Source organism: Cariama cristata, unplaced genomic scaffold (assembly GCF_000690535.1).
Source record: "Cariama cristata isolate BGI_N322 unplaced genomic scaffold, ASM69053v1 scaffold8569, whole genome shotgun sequence".
NCBI classification, from domain to species: domain Eukaryota; kingdom Metazoa; phylum Chordata; class Aves; order Cariamiformes; family Cariamidae; genus Cariama; species Cariama cristata.
The window spans coordinates 26,829-48,280 of NW_009636397.1; the positions used below are offsets into that span (position 1 = coordinate 26,829).

The 21,452-nt window shown below is 37.5% G+C and overlaps 1 protein-coding gene across 1 annotated transcript in view; it reads left to right on the forward strand.

Moving 5' to 3' along the window:
* The window catches only part of MGAT5 (mannosyl (alpha-1,6-)-glycoprotein beta-1,6-N-acetyl-glucosaminyltransferase), a gene marked incomplete at its 5' end in the record, with an annotated part of 59,916 nt that overhangs the window by 18,658 nt on the left and 19,806 nt on the right, over positions 1 to 21,452 (forward strand). The window contains 4 exons of the mRNA XM_009707902.1: positions 4,045 to 4,178; positions 8,278 to 8,411; positions 9,414 to 9,419; positions 20,914 to 21,063. Of these exons, the coding sequence (XP_009706204.1) occupies positions 4,045 to 4,178; positions 8,278 to 8,411; positions 9,414 to 9,419; positions 20,914 to 21,063 (424 nt within the window). The remainder of the gene's footprint in view (positions 1 to 4,044; positions 4,179 to 8,277; positions 8,412 to 9,413; positions 9,420 to 20,913; positions 21,064 to 21,452) is intronic.

Here is a 21,452-nt window from a genome sequence, read left to right on the forward strand (position 1 = left end):
TGTATTTAATGTCAGTAGGAATGAGTCTTTGTTTTGAAAGAAGTCTTTTGCTTTGTGCCATATAGTTTTTCAGGAGACCTATGCAGGTCACCTCAATCTGGTTTATGCGGACCAGACTCAAATGCAGATAAATTAAAGTTTGCTTATTCGCTTCAGATTGGAATAGAGTGGTAGAATAAACCTCTGCTTTCAGAACAGTCTCTTGATAAGAGTGCTGTATATAACCTTTGGGAGTGAACTTGAGCCCTGAGGAAATTCTTGGTAATTGCAAATCAGGTATTTAGGACTGCTAGCTCAAAAGAATGACCCTGCTAGTCTGAGGGGTGACCATTTCTGAACACCTGAAATACCGTTTTGTACGTCTGAGATCAGTAGCACCAGTGACTCTTGGTAGTATGTGCTTTATCTGTGGTATAATTGGTGCTGTAAATACCCTGAATATAGCAAAACAAATCTCATTTTTGAGTGCACTTTATTTTCAAGCAGAAGAATGCCTGGATACGCTGTATTTTTCAGTTCTGAAGTCTGGATATTTGAATGCAGTTTATGTGCAATGAAGCAACATAAAAATTAGTAGCTTAATATAGTTTGAGGAGTGCAACTCATTGCCTTTCTTAGCACCTGCATCCTCCATACAGCACTTAAGAATCTGGTATTTTTTTCATTTTTCTACAGTCTCTGTAGCAATGACTCATTCCCATATGCCAAAATCCAACTGGCTTTATTCTTGAAATAATTTAACATGACAGCTATCCTGAAAAATGAGCAATGTTCCTGCGTCTTACATGTTCTCTAGAATACATCTGTTTTAGGAGGGTTATTTTCTGACTTAAGTTTTTATGTTTTAAATGTAAGTGCTGAGTGGCCTGACGGTTAACCTGTGTGTCTGCAAGGATTTCCATAGGCAGATAGGAGCTACTTCATGATCTGAGCTGGCTGGAGATAAGCCAAAACAGTCTGGTGTCCATGGATCTGTGCTGGCATGTTGCTGTGCCTAAGCTCAGTGCACCTACAGAGCTTCCAAACCAGAATTGGTTGGGTTTTGACCAGCTTGCTCCCAGGAAGATGTCAGCAGCGACTGGCATATATGTGCCCTTTATTTAACAGTTTATGCTGACATAAGCACTAATTGCTGACAGTGATGGGTGCTGCTGGACAGCATTGCTTGTTCAAACAACGATGAAGTATGTGTAAGTAGAGAAAAATTATAACCTCAGGTTGGGAGAAGGATATGAATAAACGTGTATAAATACTTCCACTAAGACAGCCCAGTTAAGATTGTGCTTATGCCCAATATTTATGGAAAAACTCTCACTTTGAAAAAGGTGATAAGACTGGGTTACTTTTGTCTAATTTTTTTTTTATAAGCCCAAAAATTGTCACTTCTAATATGCTAGAGGAAAGAAGACTTTAATATGGGTGTCTCTCTAAGCAGTTTGCTACCCACCAATCCTCTTTTTAATTAGTCAATGAATAGACTAATCAGTCTGACACCAATTCTAAGGCATGCCGTAATTATCTGCAACTTCACTGCTAAAGCTAGGTGACATTTTAGGAAGGAGGGGGAAATGGAGTGAAAAACTGGAGTTTAAAATCACACTAAATTACATTTTTATTTAAAATATATCCTTGATTTTTAAAAAATACTGTTTTGCCATTTTCAAAATGAATTATTTCACTTTAGAAATGCTATGACATTGTATGCAAAATCAAACTTTTAGTTTTAAAATAGTTCAGTTGAAAGAGATTTAAACTACTAACTCAAACAAATGGAGAATATAGTACTTGGGCAGACAATTGAGGCATTCCTACATATGTTAAAATATCAGTTCAGCGTAACTGGCATTAATTACATTCATTTCTAAATTTTAAATCTTTACTTAACCAGTTCTTTTCTGCTGCATTTCAGGGATTAGATTCACCACTTGAACCTTGGGTCTCTCATACCGTTTCTGCACACACTTGCACTTTCTGCTGTGATTTTTTTTTTCTCTCTTTTTTGACTTACTTTACGCCCAAATCATATAAATATTTTTTGTTTTCCCTGCTTTCTGGTTTAGCTTAGTTTCTGTTGTGTCACATTTCCTGTCCTGCTTCAGAGACCCTGTCTGTATTGGACATTGTTGCACATATCCCTATGGACAATTAGTGCTACATACGTTACATCTGAATCCAGGAAAAAGAGAGGAAACAAGGCACTTTGAGATGATCACATGCAATGTAGTGCTCCTTACATACATAATTTGACAAACTCCAGTAATGTTACGGTTTTTCAGTAGCTTTCACCCATTTTTCATTCCCCTGTACTCAAGTACCTGACCAGAAGCTGTATATTTGATAATTTTGTTTTAAGGCCTACCAAGAAATAAGAGGGCTTTTATTACTGAATGATTCATCAGTGCAGAAGTTGTTTTGGTCCTGCTGGAGTATTTTGTATGATGCAGAGATAATTGCCACTGTTGTAAAATATTTTCATTGAGAACAGTTGACATAAAACACTGCACTGAAACTGATCTGTCAGCTTTGTTGTTTGGTGAATCATAATGTGTTGTATATTTTAACTTTCTTTTTGCTTGAAAGAACTCTGTGAAGATTTAAAAAAAGTAAATTTGCTCTATTTGTACTTTCAAATACAAAGGTAGCATTTCATATGAGAGTTTAAAAGTTGCTGGTTGTTTTTTCTATTTCTTAATTTAAAGGATATTTTAGAGAAAGGAGGAACATATGAAAAATAGGTAAATGTATTTTTGGGACTAAATTCTTTCATCTTTTAAAACTGAAAAATTGTATGAGCGAAGTTCTTTCACCTTCTGTGGGCTAAATTCTTTCACATTTTAAAGCCAAAATCCTGGTATTTTGCTGCACAGAATATGTATGGGCTTGGAGCACGGGAAATGTTGAAGACTGGGAAATACAGCTATTTTTAATAGTAACTTTTGCAGCTACTTCCCTTCTCTGCCACCTGTGAGGTTGTGTCTCTTCCTTAGCACATACAAGCCCAGTGATATAACAATCAGTGATAAGACTTTATAGCATAGTTGCACATGATGTAAGAACACATCCTATCTAAGTTGTTTTCTGAAAATTTTGTTTGTGGAGGGCTGAAGAACAATAGGATCAGCAGTTTTGGAGCCATATAATCCAATTCATTTGCAGTGGAGCCAGGTTTGGCAGGCTGCATTTTGGAAACATAACTTCTAGAATCTGTATGCTAGAATGTGTGCTGCATTCTTCGTACTGAGACTTTTCTGACTTTCATGTACTGTGGGCCCTTTTTTGAAAGGAGCAGCTGGTAAATGAAGTAATTTTTTTTTTCAAGGAATTAATAGAAGTTTAAATAAAGGACTGAGTGTGATTCTCTCATCCTAGACCCTTTGTAATCCAAGGCCAAAGTTTCTCTCAGTTGTAGACTGGTTGTTGCAGACATTTGACTTATGTTGCTTCTTCAAAAGTATGTGACAAAATGTTTCATAAACAAATAAATGGTCTGTCTGACTGCAAATATTCAGCAAATTAAACTGTCTTCAGTGCTTCCCCAGTAGGTCTAATTGACCCAAAAGTCAGAACCTGCAGAGTAAATACAATTGTCTAAAGACAAAGTGCTATTCTGCTCTGATCTTCTTGGCTTGTGGCCCTTGGCTGTTGCATTTGATTTTGTGGTAATGGGTGAGAACACTAGAAAATAGATGAAGAATCCTCTCTTCTTCTGCCTAAATTTTACTTCAGAGCCCCAGAAATGTAGGAGACCACGGTAGCATTCCTATAAGCTCTACTTGGATGTAGTGAAAGTACAAAGAAGCCCAAAATAAGCTCCAGGGTTGCTATTTGAGTGTCTGATATAGCCTTGAATTTGCTGATCGTAATGTCTTTGTGAATACAATATGAACAGAAATGTTTGAAATTAAAATGTACCTTCAGTTTATAAATCATCCACAGTTGCAAACAAAAACAAAACACATCATCTTAATAATAAGCGTGTGTATATATACATAATTATATATACATATACATGTGTACCTACAGTAAATTTCCTTTTTTTTTAAGGTGTATGCTAAGAGTTCTGGATTCCTTTGGAACTGAACCAGAGTTTAACCATGCCCATTATGCCCAGTCTAAAGGCCACAAGACACCATGGGGAAAGTGGAACCTTAATCCACAGCAGTTTTACACAATGTTCCGTAAGTATCCCTGTGTTTAAATAATTTGCAGCTTTAAAAAAGAATGCTGTCATTGAGAATTTTTGTATTATGAAAGACAAGTTCATGGTTTAATAAAATGCAGCAGCTAAATGGGCAGAATCGTGTCAGTGAGTATTTGTAGTCTGTGCAAAACTCTATTGTGCTTCCATCCAGCAATCAGAAAATAACTATCAACTTAATGTAAATAATGGTAGGGAACTTTATTCTCAGGGTACCTGTGGAAAGTGATGATTGGCTTTTCCTTCAAGTGTCAGTGAGTTTGCTTTTGTTAATTTTGTCTTCTCAAATCCTGCTACAGAGTGATAGTTTTTGAGGAAGTTGCTAGATTGCATTTTTATGAACTACACTCTTGCATTTCATCATGTTCATAGAATCATAGAATGGTTTGGTTGGAAGAGACCTGAAAGACCACCTAGTTCCAACCCCCCCTGCCCTGGGCAGGGACACCTTCCACACGACCGGTTGCTCAAAGCCCCATCCAGCCTGGCCTTGACCCCTTCCAAGGAGGGGGCATCCACAACTTCTCTGGGCAACCTGTGCCAGGGCCTCACCACCCTCACAGGAAAGAATTTCTTCCTAATGTCTACTCTACATCTTCCTTCTTCCAGTTTAAAGCCATTGCCCCTTGTCCTGTCACTCCATGCCCTTGTAAAAAGTCCCTCCCCAGCTTTCTTGTAGGCCCCTTTAGGTACTGGAAGGCTGCTCTGAGGTCTCCCTGGAACCTTCTCTTCTCCAGGCTGAACAACCCCAACTCTCTCAGCCTGTCTTTCTAGGAGAGGCGCTCCAGCCCTTGGATCATCTTTGTGGTCTCCTCTGGACTTGCTCCAACAGATCCATGTCCTTCTGGTGTTGGGGGCCCCAGAGCTGAATGCAGTTAAACTGAAGTTTGTAACTATGTTAACTATGTTGTTGTATTTCTGCTTTTTTCCTCTCAACAACTGAGCAGCACAATTCCTTTGCTATTCCTTTGTGTTCAAGATTAATAAACTAACACTCAGCAAAAATAATTTTTTGTCTCTACTTTTCTGTGGATTTCTCAAAACTTTCACCTAGCTTCTTTTCATGTTGTGAGCATTCATCCTGAGGTGACTGTTTGTATAGCAGTGTACAAAGCTATTGAAAAACAAGTAGTTGATTTCAGCATTGCTGTAGATCTTTGAAGCATCATTAAATATCTTTTTTTTAAAAAAAAAAAGAAACAGAACACAAAAAAATATAAATTCTGTATAAACTGAGTCAGATTAAATGATTACTGTGACCTGCTCTAGCCCTAGTCTTTGACTTCATGCCACTAGGTTCTGGAATCACAGGATCTTTCCCTTGCATGTTGTAATAGTTGTTCAAGTTTGTTCTCTCTGAAAGGTGCAGAAAGATTCACTGCTGCCAGCTGGCTGGAGGGTAAGTGAGGCTTAGGAAAGTGCATGCTGTTGTGTGCGGCGACTTCTCAGCCCACATCTGTAAAGAAACACTTGGTAGCGACCAACCTGACCTCCAAAGTTTGGTGATGGTGCCTGTCTGAGACTAAGGCCAGGGCGTGCACTGTTCTGTCTCATCAGACTTCATAGTCAAGTCGTTCCAACTTTTCTGCTTTTCATAGCAGAATTATACATGCTGCTGTCTGGTTGACATGCTTTTGATTTCAGTTACCCTGTAAAGCTCTTGAGAGGGGCATATTTTGTCTGTCAACATTTGCTGTGCAAGTTTTTCCAGAGAAATGTAAGTGAAGGTTGTTCGAAAGATAAAAGACTGCATTCACAGTTGTTTCCAAGCAAGCAACAAAACATGTGATGGGGAAATGTGACTCTGAAGTGGTTGTAGAGTTTGTGTCTGGTACAGTAGTAAGCAGAACTTTTTCCATATCCACATAATTTGCTAATATTTATTGGTTTATGTCCTAAATGGAAAAGAAACTGAAAGCTCAGTCATGCTGTATTTAAGTAGTCCAACTGTTGGGAAATTTGTGTGTGAGGTCCTGTTCAAGATAGCACCAAGGGTGATGATGCACTTGAGGAAAATAGTTGCACAAATACCTGTGGTACAGCTGTGTGTGTGCACTCCTCAATCCCACTCCGTGAAATACAGAAGAAAGTAATATCTTCTCTATAGAGGAGGTCTCTGTTATGCCAGTATAGACTACTGTTACAATCTCTTGTTTGGAACAAATCACTTCATAATGAATTTTCAGAAGAGTATGACTATATTGGAATTTCAATAAATAAGCGTTTCCAATTTTTACTACTGGAAATGACTGTGGGTTTTCCTTTGCAGGAAAAATGGTAAATAGATTGCAAGCAAACTCATTCTGAAGCGCGACTGATTCCAGCGCTATAGATTATTCAAGGATTTTGCTTCTTTTTGTATTAGGTGCAGAAGAGTCAGCGTGTGTCATGATATTTAAAGAGTTTTTTTGAGTTTTGTTCTGTGCTGCAGAGGTAGCACCATCGTTTTGAGGTTGTGATTAAAAGTGCATGTTACGCATCAGTAAAGATTTTATGGCAGACTGGAACCCTGGACAGCTTCCCAAGATCCCCAGACTCTATTATGTTTTGAGAACTCTGATTATAAGGGCAGAAAATTATTACTGAGCAACAAGCAGGCCATATTCAAACCTGTGGCTTATTACCAAATGCTTGACTATTCTCTGAGCTTTCCAGAAGCATGAGGGATATTTTTCCTTTTGTAATGTTTTTTATTTCAATTCTTTTATGCAAAGTAGCAGCACTGGTACTTTTAAAACTGCATGAGCTTGCTTAAAAATCCATCTGAGTGCTTCCTGTCAGTGGTGTTTGAGGCACTGAATTCCACCAGTTCCAAGTGCTAACTTTAACAAAGGTTTATTTTTCTTTTGAGTGTGTACTGCCTTGCCTCTCCTTTGAATGCGGTCTCTCATCCAAAAATATGAAAGGATGGAAAAATGCCTCTTTTCAGGCATATTTGCAATGTGCCATTTGCTATGCTAAATTCTAAAAAGTCCTTGGGTCTAAGTGAGTGCCTAGCTGTTGCTGAGGCACTTTTTGTGAAAAAGAGTAATTGTCATTTGAAAGACTAAATGTAATGGCAGAGGGAAGTGTACACTGTGCATGGTTTCTCTGTTGTACTGCATTATCCAGTTGGCTGATTTTCAGGAATCAAAAAACCAAACCTCATAATTGCAATAGAATTTTATTTTGTTTTTTTTTTTTATAACTCTGACTATAGATTTAGCATTGCATGTATCCTAAGTGCCTGGGGCATTGTCTTTGGGGGTTTTTTTGGTTTGAGTTTTCTTTTAACTTTGCAAAATGTGGTTAGTAAGAAGTTGTCAGCTTGTGTGCCAGAATTTAAAAGGGCAGCTTATAGAGGAGATCCTAGTGTTTATTGCAGCCTGTTAATATAGGTTAAAAGTAATACAGAAAACCAAGAGTAAATTGCATATCTTTTGCATATACTTTTTTTATCTGGGAGCTGGATTAACAACATTTTTGCCAACTTCAGTTGTCACCTTTCAATATTTTATGATAGATGCATCTGAGTGAATTAGGCAGTGAAATTTGTATTCTGATCTGCATAGTCTGACTTTGTAGGCTAGTAATTAGCATCGATACATAATATGCAGTGAGTTGGATGGTTGGTGTTAGCTCTTCCAGTACAGGAGGTGAACCCAAGAAATTTACAAAAATTTATTTATGACATTGAGCAACGTACAGCTTTGTGAACAAGCATAAATCCAGATTTTTTTCAAATGGTTAGTATTGCATTTCTGAGATTCTCAAGCTGGATTTCTTCTGGTTCTCTTATCTCTAATAATAAGCACACAAAAAAAATCATTCTCATTGGCCTCGGTCCAGCTACAGAATTTTTATTGTGAGAAATGAGCCAGAAAATAACTGCTTACTTCAGTAGACGTATGCAGCGGGACTTAAAATTAATAAGAACTGTTCTCAATAATAAAGCAAGCAAATGTATCTCTCAGTATGAATATGAAGGAAGTGTTCTATTGAATAATATGTTCCTTATACCTACTTTTCTGACAACATTCATGCTTTTGTAACATTAACTGATAATTTAAAAGGTTTTGAATATGCTCTATTTCTTACAGCTCACACTCCAGATAACAGCTTCCTTGGATTTGTGGTAGAGCAGCATCTGAATTCCAGTGACATTAAACACATTAATGACATCAAAAGACAGAATCAATCTCTCGTTTATGGCAAAGTAGATCATTTCTGGAAGGTGAGTTTTCTATACTCATATACTGGAGCAAATTTATTTTGATCAATATAATGAAACAAAACTCTAAATTTAAAAGTGTCCCTTCTCTCTAAATCTATTAAGTTCTTTTTCTGAAAATAAACATATTTAAGTAATTAAATTGAACATTTTGAAGTCTCTGATGAGGAAACTTCTGTCTAGATTGATGTGGATCCTTTGCTATTTATGTACAAATTTCTCACAGAATGAAAAATTTTTATAGTCTTGATATCACAATAATTTTGGAAAATGCAGAAGCGACTAAAAATAATGGGAAAATGAAGATGTCAGAAGCTTTGTGAACTTTCATCAGTCATAATCAAATGTGTCTTTCAGTTATTTCTTTTCTTATATCTACAACCAGAAATGTGCTGCATTTTGAACTGGAAATTGTGTTTCACTAAAAGACCCTAGAAGTGTTTAATCTCATTTTATCTCCTTATAATAATATCAGAGTTTTGTTTCTTAAATATTGCAATTATTGTATTGTTTCCCATCTGCAGAATAACAGCACTGATGTTTGGTCATATTTTCACCAAGTTACAGTATACTGTGTTGTTAAGCTCACAGTGGTCTCTGATTTTTGTCCACTGTCCTTTTCTGGAGCTCCTTCTTGCAGGCTGCCACACCTGGGAGCATCTCTCTCATGCAGTTTTCAAAGAAAAACGATTACTTACTAATAACTGGATTGCTTCCAAGTTGCCTCTAGCTCTGTGTGCCCATATACTCTGTATGCCTTCTCTCCTGCCTAAAAAGACCTTCTTTTAATCCTCTTGTCAACTGAAAAAGGAACTGATCAGTACATGCTGTGCCATACATAGGGCCAAACAATATGGCAGTGGGAGAGCACCCATGTCTCACATTTTCTTTCCTTTTCTCATCATTGGCATGACAATATCGGTCTTGCACAGTTTTCTGAACCACAGAAGCAACATTTAGTCTGGTAACTGTGATTATATAGAATAAATTCTTGAAAAATGATAGCTACAAGTAAATGGTCCATCTGTGAGACAAAATAAAATATAAACTTAAGAGAAATGGGAGAATGTTGCCAGTGGTAGCAAAAAGGTAGAGCTGAATGCTTCTTGGCTGCTGTGCTGCGAAAAAAGTGTATTAGCTGTGTACGTTCAATTTTGATCTCTCAGGTTTAGGTTTGGGCTTATTGCACTAAACCGTGTAATCTGTGTCTTAAAAGGAAATTTTGCATTGCATCGTAGTAAATACTGTGACAAGTTATTCTGTTTGGCTCATGGTATAGTACAACTTAGTATGCCCCCCTCTGCAGTCTCTTCTGTCTGCGGAATGCTGGAGCAGAGCTGGGATCCTTTCACTCGAGTCTCTTCTAGCTGAGGCTCTTGTACTTCTAGTTCCTGATCTCATTATCAGTCTCCCAGGAACAGTTGCATGTAATAATCATCTATACTTCCTGACCTGATTTGTAGTGCACTTCAGCAGAACAACCTGTTGAATACTAATTGGATTTAAGGAACAAGATAGTTGCTTAGTCACCAGGGTTTTTTTTTCACTGACATATGTATCTTTCTCGGTTTATTCAGTCTGTGTGAATTCAGAAATATGTATTAAAAGCTTATATGCCCAGAGGGGAGATTTGTGATTGCCTAGTCTGAGATTCTGTATGACACACAGGATATTCATGGGCTGATTGAGACAAAACCATGGCTTTTTGGAAAAGAACATCCAATCTTCATTTTTAAATAGCACATGATGGAAACACCACTATTTCCTCTGGTGAAATCCTAGAATAATTGCCTTCTCCCTTAAGATTTTGTATTATTTCTGGTACAGATTTCCAAATGGTAATTTCCAGTCTTAGTAGCAGCTACAGACTTTGTCTACTGGACTGACGATGTTTCTGTTCTGTTTCCCCGTAGGAATACATAGGTTGAGGTCAAAAGTAACTGATAGTTGTCTCCTGAAAAGCCTGCGTATGCTGAACCACTGAGAGCTTACTGCCCTCTAATCCTTAAGTGTTCTCATGTGTCTGTTTTCTCTGAACCCTTTCAAGATTATTCACATTCCTCTTGAAATGTGCACATTAGCAAAGGGTACGTGGGCCATACTAGCAGCAAACTAAAACGAAATACTGTGTACATTGTTAGGCATATCCGCTTTTCACCGTTAGGAACTCATGTTTAGACAGCTTCTCAGACAAGACCCTTGTATAATTTTTTAGAACTGCTGCTTTTCAAGTCACTGCTCCGCTTCTATCAGTATTACATGTCTTGTTCTTCCAGGATGTATGACTTAATACCTGGCCGTATTAAAATGCTTACTGTATGCTTGTAACATCAAGCACATTAAAACTGTAACTTGCAGATTGTAACTGCAGTCATGCCATATGTGCTGGTGCGTAAAGTGCAATCACCGCAGATAGGCTTTGAATCGGTGACAGTGTGGGATGTCTTATCTAGAGTGATAAAATCCAATTCTTATGATCAACAGAAAGGCTGAACTAATCTTGTGTCTGTGTAATTTGCTTATTTCACGTTTCCTTCATTTTCCCTGTTCAACGCTCTTTTCATCTGCCACCAAGGCTTGTACAGACCCAGACTAATCTATTTACCCTGCTCCTTTTCTTTATATTGAACATGGCCAATTAACAAGAAGTGTAATCTCCACAGAATATACATGTCACTGCTGGGTCTGATCAGTTACTAGAGAAGCACAGTGTGGAGGGGAGAGCGTTCCAGTCCCCAGGCTCAGGTGCTTTTGGGGAATACCAGTTGCAAATAAATTATTTAATTTTAAACTAAGCAGGCTGAAATGGAGCTGAGGTATGCACAGGACCTTTTTTCCTGGGGCGGGGGGCGGGACTGAAACAGCTAACTGCCGTCATGGTTTTATATAGCTGTGGACGTGGGTCCTTTTCTGTGTCTGACTAGACCTGTTAAAAAAAAAAAAAAAAAAAAACAAAAAAACAAAAACACAAACAACAAACCCAAAAAGACCAATTCCTTAATTACTTGTAATTTCATCTTTCCTGGAAATCCCCACATTCCCAGCTCTGCTGCATGGCTGGGCAGAGTTGGTGACTGCTTAAACTGTGTACACTAACCAGGTTATTGTAGGTAGAGAATTATGGATTGCTTACAATGTTCTCTCTTCCAACATCATTCAACGGGGCTAAACTCCGATATGAACACGTCAAGTTAACAGGGGGAGGAATACAGTGATGACTTCTGTCAGCTGTGCTGGATACAGGAAAAAATGTCAGCCCATGGCCTTCATCCTGTATTACGGTGGGCAAGTCTAGGTACGTCTTGCTGGAGGTCAGGAAGGATGTAAGCTGCAGAGACCATAAGATACATCTTGTTTACTTCCCTCTGATAACTAAATCAGTCCTACGTGGGCTGAGGGTTACAAATAGGAGGCTCTAAAGAATTTTGCCGCATTTCTAAAGGTTATCCTTAGAGATAAGCTATCAAGGGCAACATTTGCCAAGCTTTGGATGTGTTTGTTGTAATCAAAGATTTCGGTTTTTGTCTGGGATTTCTGGCAGTACTAAGGAATAAAGAGAGTCCTATCTCTGCCTAAGTGAAAAAGAAGGAATGAATAAAATGTGAATGAAACCCATAATGCTCTCCATTATCAAAATTGGCTTTAATTACAGAACATTTCAATTAAAAGGGAATGCTTGAAGCCTTTCATGTCATCTTAGCTCCTGTTTCGGTATAAGTATTTTCTTTGTTCCTTTTCTTGCAACTTCCTATCATACTATTCCAATACTTCTGCCCTTAATCCTAGAAAGGAAAAAGAGTCAAGATTCATTTTACACTATTTGCTATTTCTTTTTTTGTGGGGTTCTGTGAGTGAAGTCAGAACTTTGCTTGTATTGGAAAATAACCGTCAATGCATAACAAACAATTGTCTGATGATTGCTTTAGTAGATTTTATTATAGTGTATTGGAGTTGCCTTAAAAAATATTTATGGATTTAAAGGCAAAATAATGTCTGAGTTTGTTATTAATGCCACTTGACAAGGTGGGCATTCTTCTTAAATGTATACTGTCTGCATAACAAGTTTTGAAGAATAGGAGATGGGAAATGGTTACGTTTAGCTTGTCCTCAATGGGGAAGTACATAACCAAGGCTGTTCTGACTAACGTCTCCCCTTTATAGCTCCTTGTGACATACGTAATTTCACCGTCATATACCCTCTTGCATGAGGTGGGAGGAAGAAACTGAGGAGAAGTCAGAAAGGAAAAAATATACTTCTAGGAATAGTTCTGTTACGTGCAGAGATCAGTGTCTCGCTGCTGGCAGCGTTGCCTTTTCCCTTCCTTCTGATTGGTTTTTCTGCTTCATATTTAGCAACATATTTTGGCTGAACATTTTATTTCATTTTCTAAGCTAAAAGAAACATAAGGAAAGGGAGAAAAGATCCTTCTCACCTTTTCTCTCCCACATGGTCAGTGCACTCACAAACTGGTCTCGTGGTGTTTTTATTTTGCCTTCCTCCACGCTTGCTGCAGCACCGTGGGCTTATCTGTTGATGGGAACTTACCCTAGTTGCTGTCACCAGGCACCAGGAGCACTGTCCTGCTCTGTGCCGTATAACAAATTGAAATGAGCCAAACAGTTTAGTTCAGCAACGTCTATGTATTTCACCATTTGCTTCTGAAAGAAGCATGGGTCAAAAAAACAAGTAAATCAAAGCAAATGAGCAGCTGTAGGTGCAGTATATAGGTGTACATGTATGTACACTTTTGAAGGCTTATTCTTCAACATTTATTATGAAGAAAGAAAAATATTTTCCTTTAATATTTGCCTTTCAGACACGTCAGCAATCAGCTGCTCTTTATGCAGAACTCTCCAGCTGCAAAATGAATTAGTGAGGTCTTGTAATACCGATTAACGCAATCATCTACTAGTATTTGATTATCGCAAAACTAACACAACCTTTTCTTCTTGTAGTCTCACTTCCTATTTTCTTCTGTACCCCTGCAGTTCTCTGCTTCAGCACTTACAGTGCACAAGTAAGTCCCATTGTTAGTTTTGGAAATTTCCATTTAAAGGACAGGAAATTCCTGGTTAGACATTAGTGCGCATTACATGACAACAAAATTGTCAAATCTTTCAAAAACCTCAGTGTAAAATTAAAAAAGATAAAATTTCATGGATGAAGAACTACAAGAAATGATGAATGAAATAGGTAAAGGCAAGGACGGGGAACTGAATAAGCAGGATTTCTGGCGGATCTTGAAGAACCCAAGGCTTTGCTGAGATGTTTTGTTCATTCTTCATGCAAAGATTATGTATGTGCAAAAAAAAATATATGTGCTAATGTGTATGTTATGCAAATACATGTGGTAGATGCCTTACAAAGAAACCATAAATGGACATTCAGGGAAGAACAAAAGCATAACAAAGTTACATAGTACTTCCTTGGAATATTGGCTCTCTTTCCAGCTTTTTTCAGCTCAGAGTATTTTCTGAATCTGTCTATTGATAAACTGACTGTTGACACACTTTTGAGACCTTGGTAAGAGGTGACTTCAAAGCCCTTCTCCGATCATGAACCTATGCAAACTTTCTTGCCTCCGCAACATTCTCTGTCATGGAGTCCCTCAAATCTCTGAGCTGTTGCAGGAGAAATCATTAACTTCGGGATTTTTCTAAACCTGCCTCCTGCTAGCTTTGTTTGGCTTCCTTTGTATCAGGACATTATGAATAGTCAGTCACTATCCGTGTTCTTTATGCCAATTACGGTTTTGTAAACCTCTTCTATTCAGCTGCCACTGTTTAAGGCTGGACTGGCACTTAAAGCAGATGACAGATGCTCTCTGTTAACCTCTTCCTACCCCAGAAGGAAAAGGAGTGGAGGAAAGGGAGAGAGACTTATGGGTTAGAAAGTTAAAACAACTTTAATAAAACAGTAACAGTGAAAAAGAGTGTAATAATAATAGAAATAAAAATGTACGAAACCGGTCTTGAGCTTCCCAGTGATCATCACGGAATTGTGTGCTGTGGTGGCTTGCACTGCTGATGTGGCAGGTCGGGCACCGGGATGCAGGAGAACGAGCAGAGTTCCACAGTGATGCCAGCCATGAAAGGAGGAGGACTGATCCCTTAGCTTTATACTGAGTATGACATGGATAGGATGGAATATCTCGTTGGTCAGTTTTTGATCAGCTGTCCTGTCCACTCCTTCCTGCACGTGTGACCCTTTTATGCCTTTTCACTTGTGGACCATAAGAGAGCCATCAGTGACCTAGGTTCCCACAGGAATAAGTATAAACGTGGGCCCTTCTGCATACCGATCCTACCATTGCCTTGGTAACAACTATAAACGTCAAGCATTATCAATTTTAAAAGCAAACACTGTCTAAAAAACATGTTGTCAGCTTCAGAAAGTGCTGTTACTTAGAAGAAACTTAACTGAAGGAAAATCTACTGAAATGAGAATTGGTCGTGTTTTAGTCAAAACCAGGACATCTGCTAAGTTGTTTTTCCCAAGCTGAAGAATCGTTAAAGAATTTGTTATAGATTTCTGTATGTAGGAATGGAAACCGTTCTGTAGCTTGGATCCTTCTTCCCCCTCTCAGAACTGTGTCCAGTGTTCTCAGCTGCTTTTTGAGAAAACGGACCAGAACCGCAAGAGTGTTTGAGGAAGGAAAGAACTGTGTTTTTATAGAACAGTTCAATGACATGCTCTTTATTCCTTTCCAAATAATTCCTATCATTTGCGTGGTTGGTGGGTGGACTGACTGCTGCTGAACATTGGACTGTGGCTGTTGTGTGTTGTTTTTTTTTTTTCATGGACTGTAGTTATATGTTCTCGTAATGCAAAGTCTCGATTCTTGAGTGACACTGGTTAGCTCAGGTCCGTTATTCATATGTGAAACTGGGACTGGTTTTCAACATGTGCATCACTTTATATTGAGTTTATTGGTCATTCTGTTTCCTAGTCAGTCTGTCCCTTAGATTGCTGAGAGGCCTTTATCAAAAGCTTTACAAGCCCAAGTGTTCAGTATTGTGATGTTCTTCTGCAACAGTTTGAAGTTAGTTTCAGGTTTGCTGCTCTGAATAGTATTGTATTGACTGCACACTTTGTCACTTCTCTATTTTTTTTCGCATGATGACTGTTCATTCACAAGAATGATTCCCTTCTATCCAAAAGAGACTTAGTTCCTTTAAGAACTTTCAAAGAGTTTCTACATGCTTATTGGCTTCTTCAGAGTACACTACCAGTTTGGTGAGAGAGGATTTCCTTGTACAGAAAGAATTCACTGTTGTAATTTTGTTGGTTTTATAGGGTTGTATAGTTAACACTTCATTTAAGTCTCAGGTAACTTGTTCAGTGTAGAGTTCACACTTGCTAGTTGTGAATCGCTGAACCCTCTCCAGATCCATTTACAGATACAGTACTCTGCATTAAGTAGTCCGTGGCTAGCAGTTTGAAAGTTTTATATTTGAGCTCCAAGAGACACCATCATCTCCTTGTGATTTACCACTGCAGAGCTGTTACAGTTAAACACTGTATCTGTTCAGCTCTCTTAATATCGTTGTATGTTGAATTCTCCAGCATTTGTGCTCTCTTCCAGTTCCCTGGTAGACAGGATTTTCATTATTCAAGGATGTCTTGAAAAGTCTTTGAGAGAGTGACAGTTCTTGAAAAGAGAGATTTTCCAATCTTACATTTGAGTCACAGTCTCAATTGTCATACATTGTATATACACTGGATTTTTGGCTTACCTTGAACTTGACACTTTGGCAAATAAGCACCCAGATGTTGGGACTTCTAGACTTAATAAGATCTGTCCCAGTACTTACTTTTCTGAGTTACATTTGTCAAGTTTTGTAAAACCATTGTCTTTGGACTTTTTCAATCTAAGAAAGTGAGACTGGGTATATGGGCTCTTTTACATACATTTTGCAGTTTGAACTGCCAACCTATAAACCAGTTTAGGACTCTGAATCAAGCTCTTCTGTAATTTAGTTGGCCTGTAGTTCTGCCTGTGTGGTGCTTCGTTTCATTCAGTGCTGATTTCTGGTGTTCTGTGAGGGTATCTGAATGCTTCAAAATTGCAAAATACTGTGATTACCTTGGACTCACAAACTGATGGTAAAGCAGAGTTGTTAATTACCACCATCTACTACATCAAGAAAACTAAAAGCAGAGTTTAGTTCTTAATGTGTCGTGTTTCTACGACGTATTTTTGTAGCTTTTATGCTTCAACTTTTCACCCACTAAACTTAAAATTTCAGCCCTTCAGACTGTGTCTTCTTGTCGACATTGTCCTAGGGAAAAAAAATATCAGACAGTTGTCATTTGATTTCTTTGATGAGAAAGGCTCATGATGCTTTTAAAAGTAGGTGGAAATAATTGATGAGCAGTAAGTAATAACAGTTCTGCAGTCAATGATCACAAAAAGTACTTTGCTGAATGGCATGTTTATTTTAGCTGCTGAAAAATTGTTTCAGAAAAGGTTTGGATGACTGTTACTCACCGTTAAGCTTCCATTTTGATTCTCAAGAGAAATAATTTGCGCTTTTTTGGTGTAGTTATCTTTCGTGCTCGAAGTCTGGATTTGCAGTATGGCAGCAGACATGGGTGGATAGCACAGTCTGATACAAACTCTGCAGAGAATGTTGATTTTGCATTACTAGCCAGCAGCCCACGATCTTTTCTCTTTGAATTAATTTTGGAGAAAGTAAAAATCTGGAGTTTACTGTCAAATGTTTTAAGATAAAAGAATATTTATATCTGCACCCAAGCAAGCAAGCTTAGGAAGTGGATCAACAGTTGAAGGAATGTTGATATTTTGTTTGCAAATCACATTTCTTGATTTATTTACTTGTAGCTTTTCTATTTAGAAATGCCGTATTTGCACTCTCTCATTTTCTGATTCAATGTTTTTAACATTTAGAATTGAATTATGTGTCCTGTTTATTTTTGTGAAGAGGCTTATTACAATATATAGTTGTATGATCCAAAATAACACTTTTCTACAAGGAATGTGGAAATTCAGGACTACTTAAATGCAAAAGGAGACAAATGTTGGTGAGAGTTGTGTAAGGTATAGGGTGCTAATGGGTATTTTTATGGTACTTGATAGATGATTATGAAAACAGTTGCTTTTGACTCAAAAGTGTATAAGGGAATAAAAGAGTGATTGTTTTGTGAATTGTGCCTTCTGAGTTTTTGGTTGGGCTTTTTTTGGTTTGTTTCCTTTAGAAAGACAGACTTTTGGAAAAATTAAAGTAATTGTCTTATGTACAGGGAGTAAAGGGAAGATGCTGCTCTTGGTCCCAATCGTTCCATAAAAATTTTATTTGATTAAAAGGAAGAAGGTTGCCCTTTGGGGGACAGAAGATTTTTCTCAGCTTGTGTGTGTTGGTTTTTCATGTTTATAATCTTCTGGTTTGAAAACAAATTAATAAATTTTTTACATATTAATTCCTTTGCTTATGTCTATCTGCCTATAAGGTTTCCCTTGTGAAGAAGAATAATTTCTATAGACTCTATAGCGCAGTCTACGGTACTTATCTTGTGGAGGTGGAAACCCAGCAACACCATTTAAAAGTCCATTATTTTTCTAAATATTGTGGATGGAAGAACTGATGCTGTGTGGGATACTAAATGTTTTATCTGTGGTTTCAGACTCTGAATCAGGAAGTCAGTCAGTCATATGCTTCAGTAACGTTCCCAATTAAGGTTATGGATAGTTAATTTAATGTCTTGTTTGTACTTGCTGAGATGCCTAAAACATGCTGATTTTATCACTGCTTTTGCTTTGTCTTCCTAAATGGTATTGATTGGTTATATATTAATTTTAAATATAATTTGTATGTCTGCTCAGTCAATTTGAATTTATTAGTAATATTTATTTCATGGTTTTGTAACTTTAAGAGTTTAAGTATAAATGCTCCACCAAAAAATACAACTGTAAATACAGCATGGAAGCCTGTTCTTTTCATCCTATCTTAGTATACTCTTTTTTTTTTTTCTTTTTTCTTTTTTTTTTTCAATCCTATATTCCCTGGTTTGTAGCAATCAAGTGCTGGTATTTCTATAGAGGACAGCACATGGATATAGCAGAAAGATTGAATGCGTTACTAACAAGATGATTTGGGGAATACTTTGGGTTAAATTCAAGGTCCATTGTATGTATCAAAGAGTGTTTCCAGGAGAACTTAAGCAACAAACTTCACAGATGCTTCTCAGAATCCCACCAGATTTTTATTAGCATCACTTATAAACAGGAGACCTGTGAAAATGTTTCATTTCTTTTGGTCCATTTTACATTCATCTTTGAAAATGAGCTAATAAAGATAATATGATAGCAGCAAGGCCAGTTCAGATCGAAGATTTATCTAGTCCAGTATTCTGACTCCAAAAATAGCCAAAACTTGATGTATAAGGAAGAGTGTGAAATCAGGCATGTTTCACAGCCACCAAAGACATGGACTTCTTAGGCCAAAAGTTGTGTGTGTCTGTTCAATAATGCTTCATGGATTTTTCTTTCATAATTGTTTTTTGAACCTATATAAAATCTTCAACAGTCCTACAGCCCATAACGCAGTTTCTCAAGAACCATTAGAAAGATTGTAAAGACTAAATAATTTTAATGTCAAATATTTTATTTTAGAGCAGCTAAATATTCTGTAACAGGTTTGTAAAATTGTCATTGAAATCGTTAAAATAAGTAAGTGCAATCCCGGTTTTGTTCTTTCTAGCTCCTTGCTTCTCATATTTTTCTTGAGTGCATTCGTGTCATCAGTTCGTGTGACATGAGCCAATAAAATCTGACACAAGTGCATTCCTGTTCTTACTATAGGCAGATCATGTCAGCACTGCCCAGGCTTCATTGCCTTCTCTTCCCATTCAGAACACTAAAGCCTAACTCATAGGCTCTGTACTAAAAGCCAGGCAGGCAGGATTAAGCTACGCCTCTAGAGACAGACCACTGCTGCTTTCTGCAAACAAGACCAGGCTACTCCATTTACATTTCTCCTGTACATTTGCAAAGAAAAAGTTTTACAATGGGTTTTCTCTGAATAAAGTATGTGAGCTTCTCAACAGTTTCCAGTTATGCTACTTTACTTTACAAATAACGGGAGGAATATCTCTTTCAGAGTAATTGAAATTTGAAGTAAGGAAAAATAAAAAATTGGAGCATGCTTTGAGTTTTTTTAAGAATTTGTGTTAATTAACACTAACAGCATCCACATCAAACAAGAAAGCACATTTGTCCCCATTTGTGGGCTGTTTTATATAACACTTAGCCCAGGACATTGTCTGACTGGTGCAGCCTTGGCATAGCTGCCAGAACAGGGCGATTTAATGATGAGGCAGGCAATTTGCTTCATCACAAATAGTGTCACCAGTAGAGCAAGCTAAAGCTAGAAGCCAGTTGTCACAGGACATTAAATACCCTGTGTATTCAAATGTACGCCAACAGGTAATTTAGCAAGGAAGTTTTAAGAAGTGATAGCGTTCATTCACCTGGGCCTGATACCTTACTGTTCCTCCAAGATTTGAAAAGACAGGATTTTTCACCAGTCTACTTGCCCTTTGAATGAACTTCAGTAAAATCATTGGCCAGCTTTCACACAGTTTCCACACAGGAGGAACAGTGTACAGAATTTACATGACAAAAATAGTGGGTGAAAGTAGATTCTTAAAAACTCTCTTGCTGCCAAGAGGTACAGAAACTTGTTGCCTGATTTTAGAGCTGTTACTAAGACTATGTGCAAATATTGAGGGAAAGTCTCTCTGATCTGTGCTGCATACTGGCTGTAAATACAGTCTACAGCTAATTGCTTTTGGAATGCTAGTAGTCTTTAAAACTCAAAAAACATATGGCATTGAAAACTAAAGCAATTCTTGTTTGCAAACTGGGATGGTGCACTTTTTTTTTTTAATTAATGCGACACTAAAGCCATTACTCTTCCCTGAGTCTTTTCCAAAATGCCTTTAAAACTTTACATAAGTGGAATATTTGTAGGTATCTCACGAGACTCAGATACTAGTTATTTAGAGAAAGATATGTCTTCAGTTATTCAGTTGGTAAGGGTGCATCTTACTAAGGTGAGATTCACCCTTTTCTTCACGAAGAAGATAAAAAATAACTAGTTATTTTGCATCTCTCACAAAAACAGAGTGAAAATTTGATATTTCAAAATGAGGTGTTTTTTTAGTATTTTTAGGCCAAGTATTGTTTAGGCATGCTGAGATTACAGCTATCTGATGGTGACCTGTTTTTTGTCCAATTAGAAATTAGTAGGACCTTGGTATTGATATATTTATACCTATACTATCAAAAAAAGCTGCAGTTTTCTTCGAATCTAGTAAAAACCAATACTAATAATGTAATGAAAGATCAAATATTATAGACATCATAAGAATGAGTGAACTCTTTCTGGCTTTTGTAGTACAGGAGATAAAAAACCAGCTCTGATTGAACAGTACTGCTTGAAATGTGTAAAGACTGAAAATACTTTATTGTTGCTATTACAGGATAAGAAGTCTTACCTGGACATCATCCACACCTATATGGAAGTCCATGGAACTGTTCATGGGTCAAGCACCATTTATATTCCCGGCTACGTAAAAAACCATGGTATACTCAGTGGGCGGGATTTGCAGTTTCTACTGAGAGAAACCAAGGTAAGTTTGTCAAGAGGGAGTAGAGGCAAAAATAGCTACAGATAGACAGTATCTGAAGTGCATGCATTTCACCTCCCACGAATGAGCTAATTTAAAAGCACTGGAAAAATAAATGATCAAATGTAAAGGACCTTAAGTTGTCTCCCGGGTGCTAAGAATACGTTTTTCATTATGTCCATGTTTTGTGGATCGACAGCTATTATTAGAAAATAGGGATGACAACCTACGGTCACAGACACATTTAACAACCATCTTGAGAAACATGGATAAATGCATTTTTCATTTTCTTAAATGTGATATTCAGCTCAAGGAGATTATCAGCTGAGAACATGCTTTGTTTTACATCCCTGATGTGAATGTTAGGTAATATCTGAAAGCCGTACGGTAGG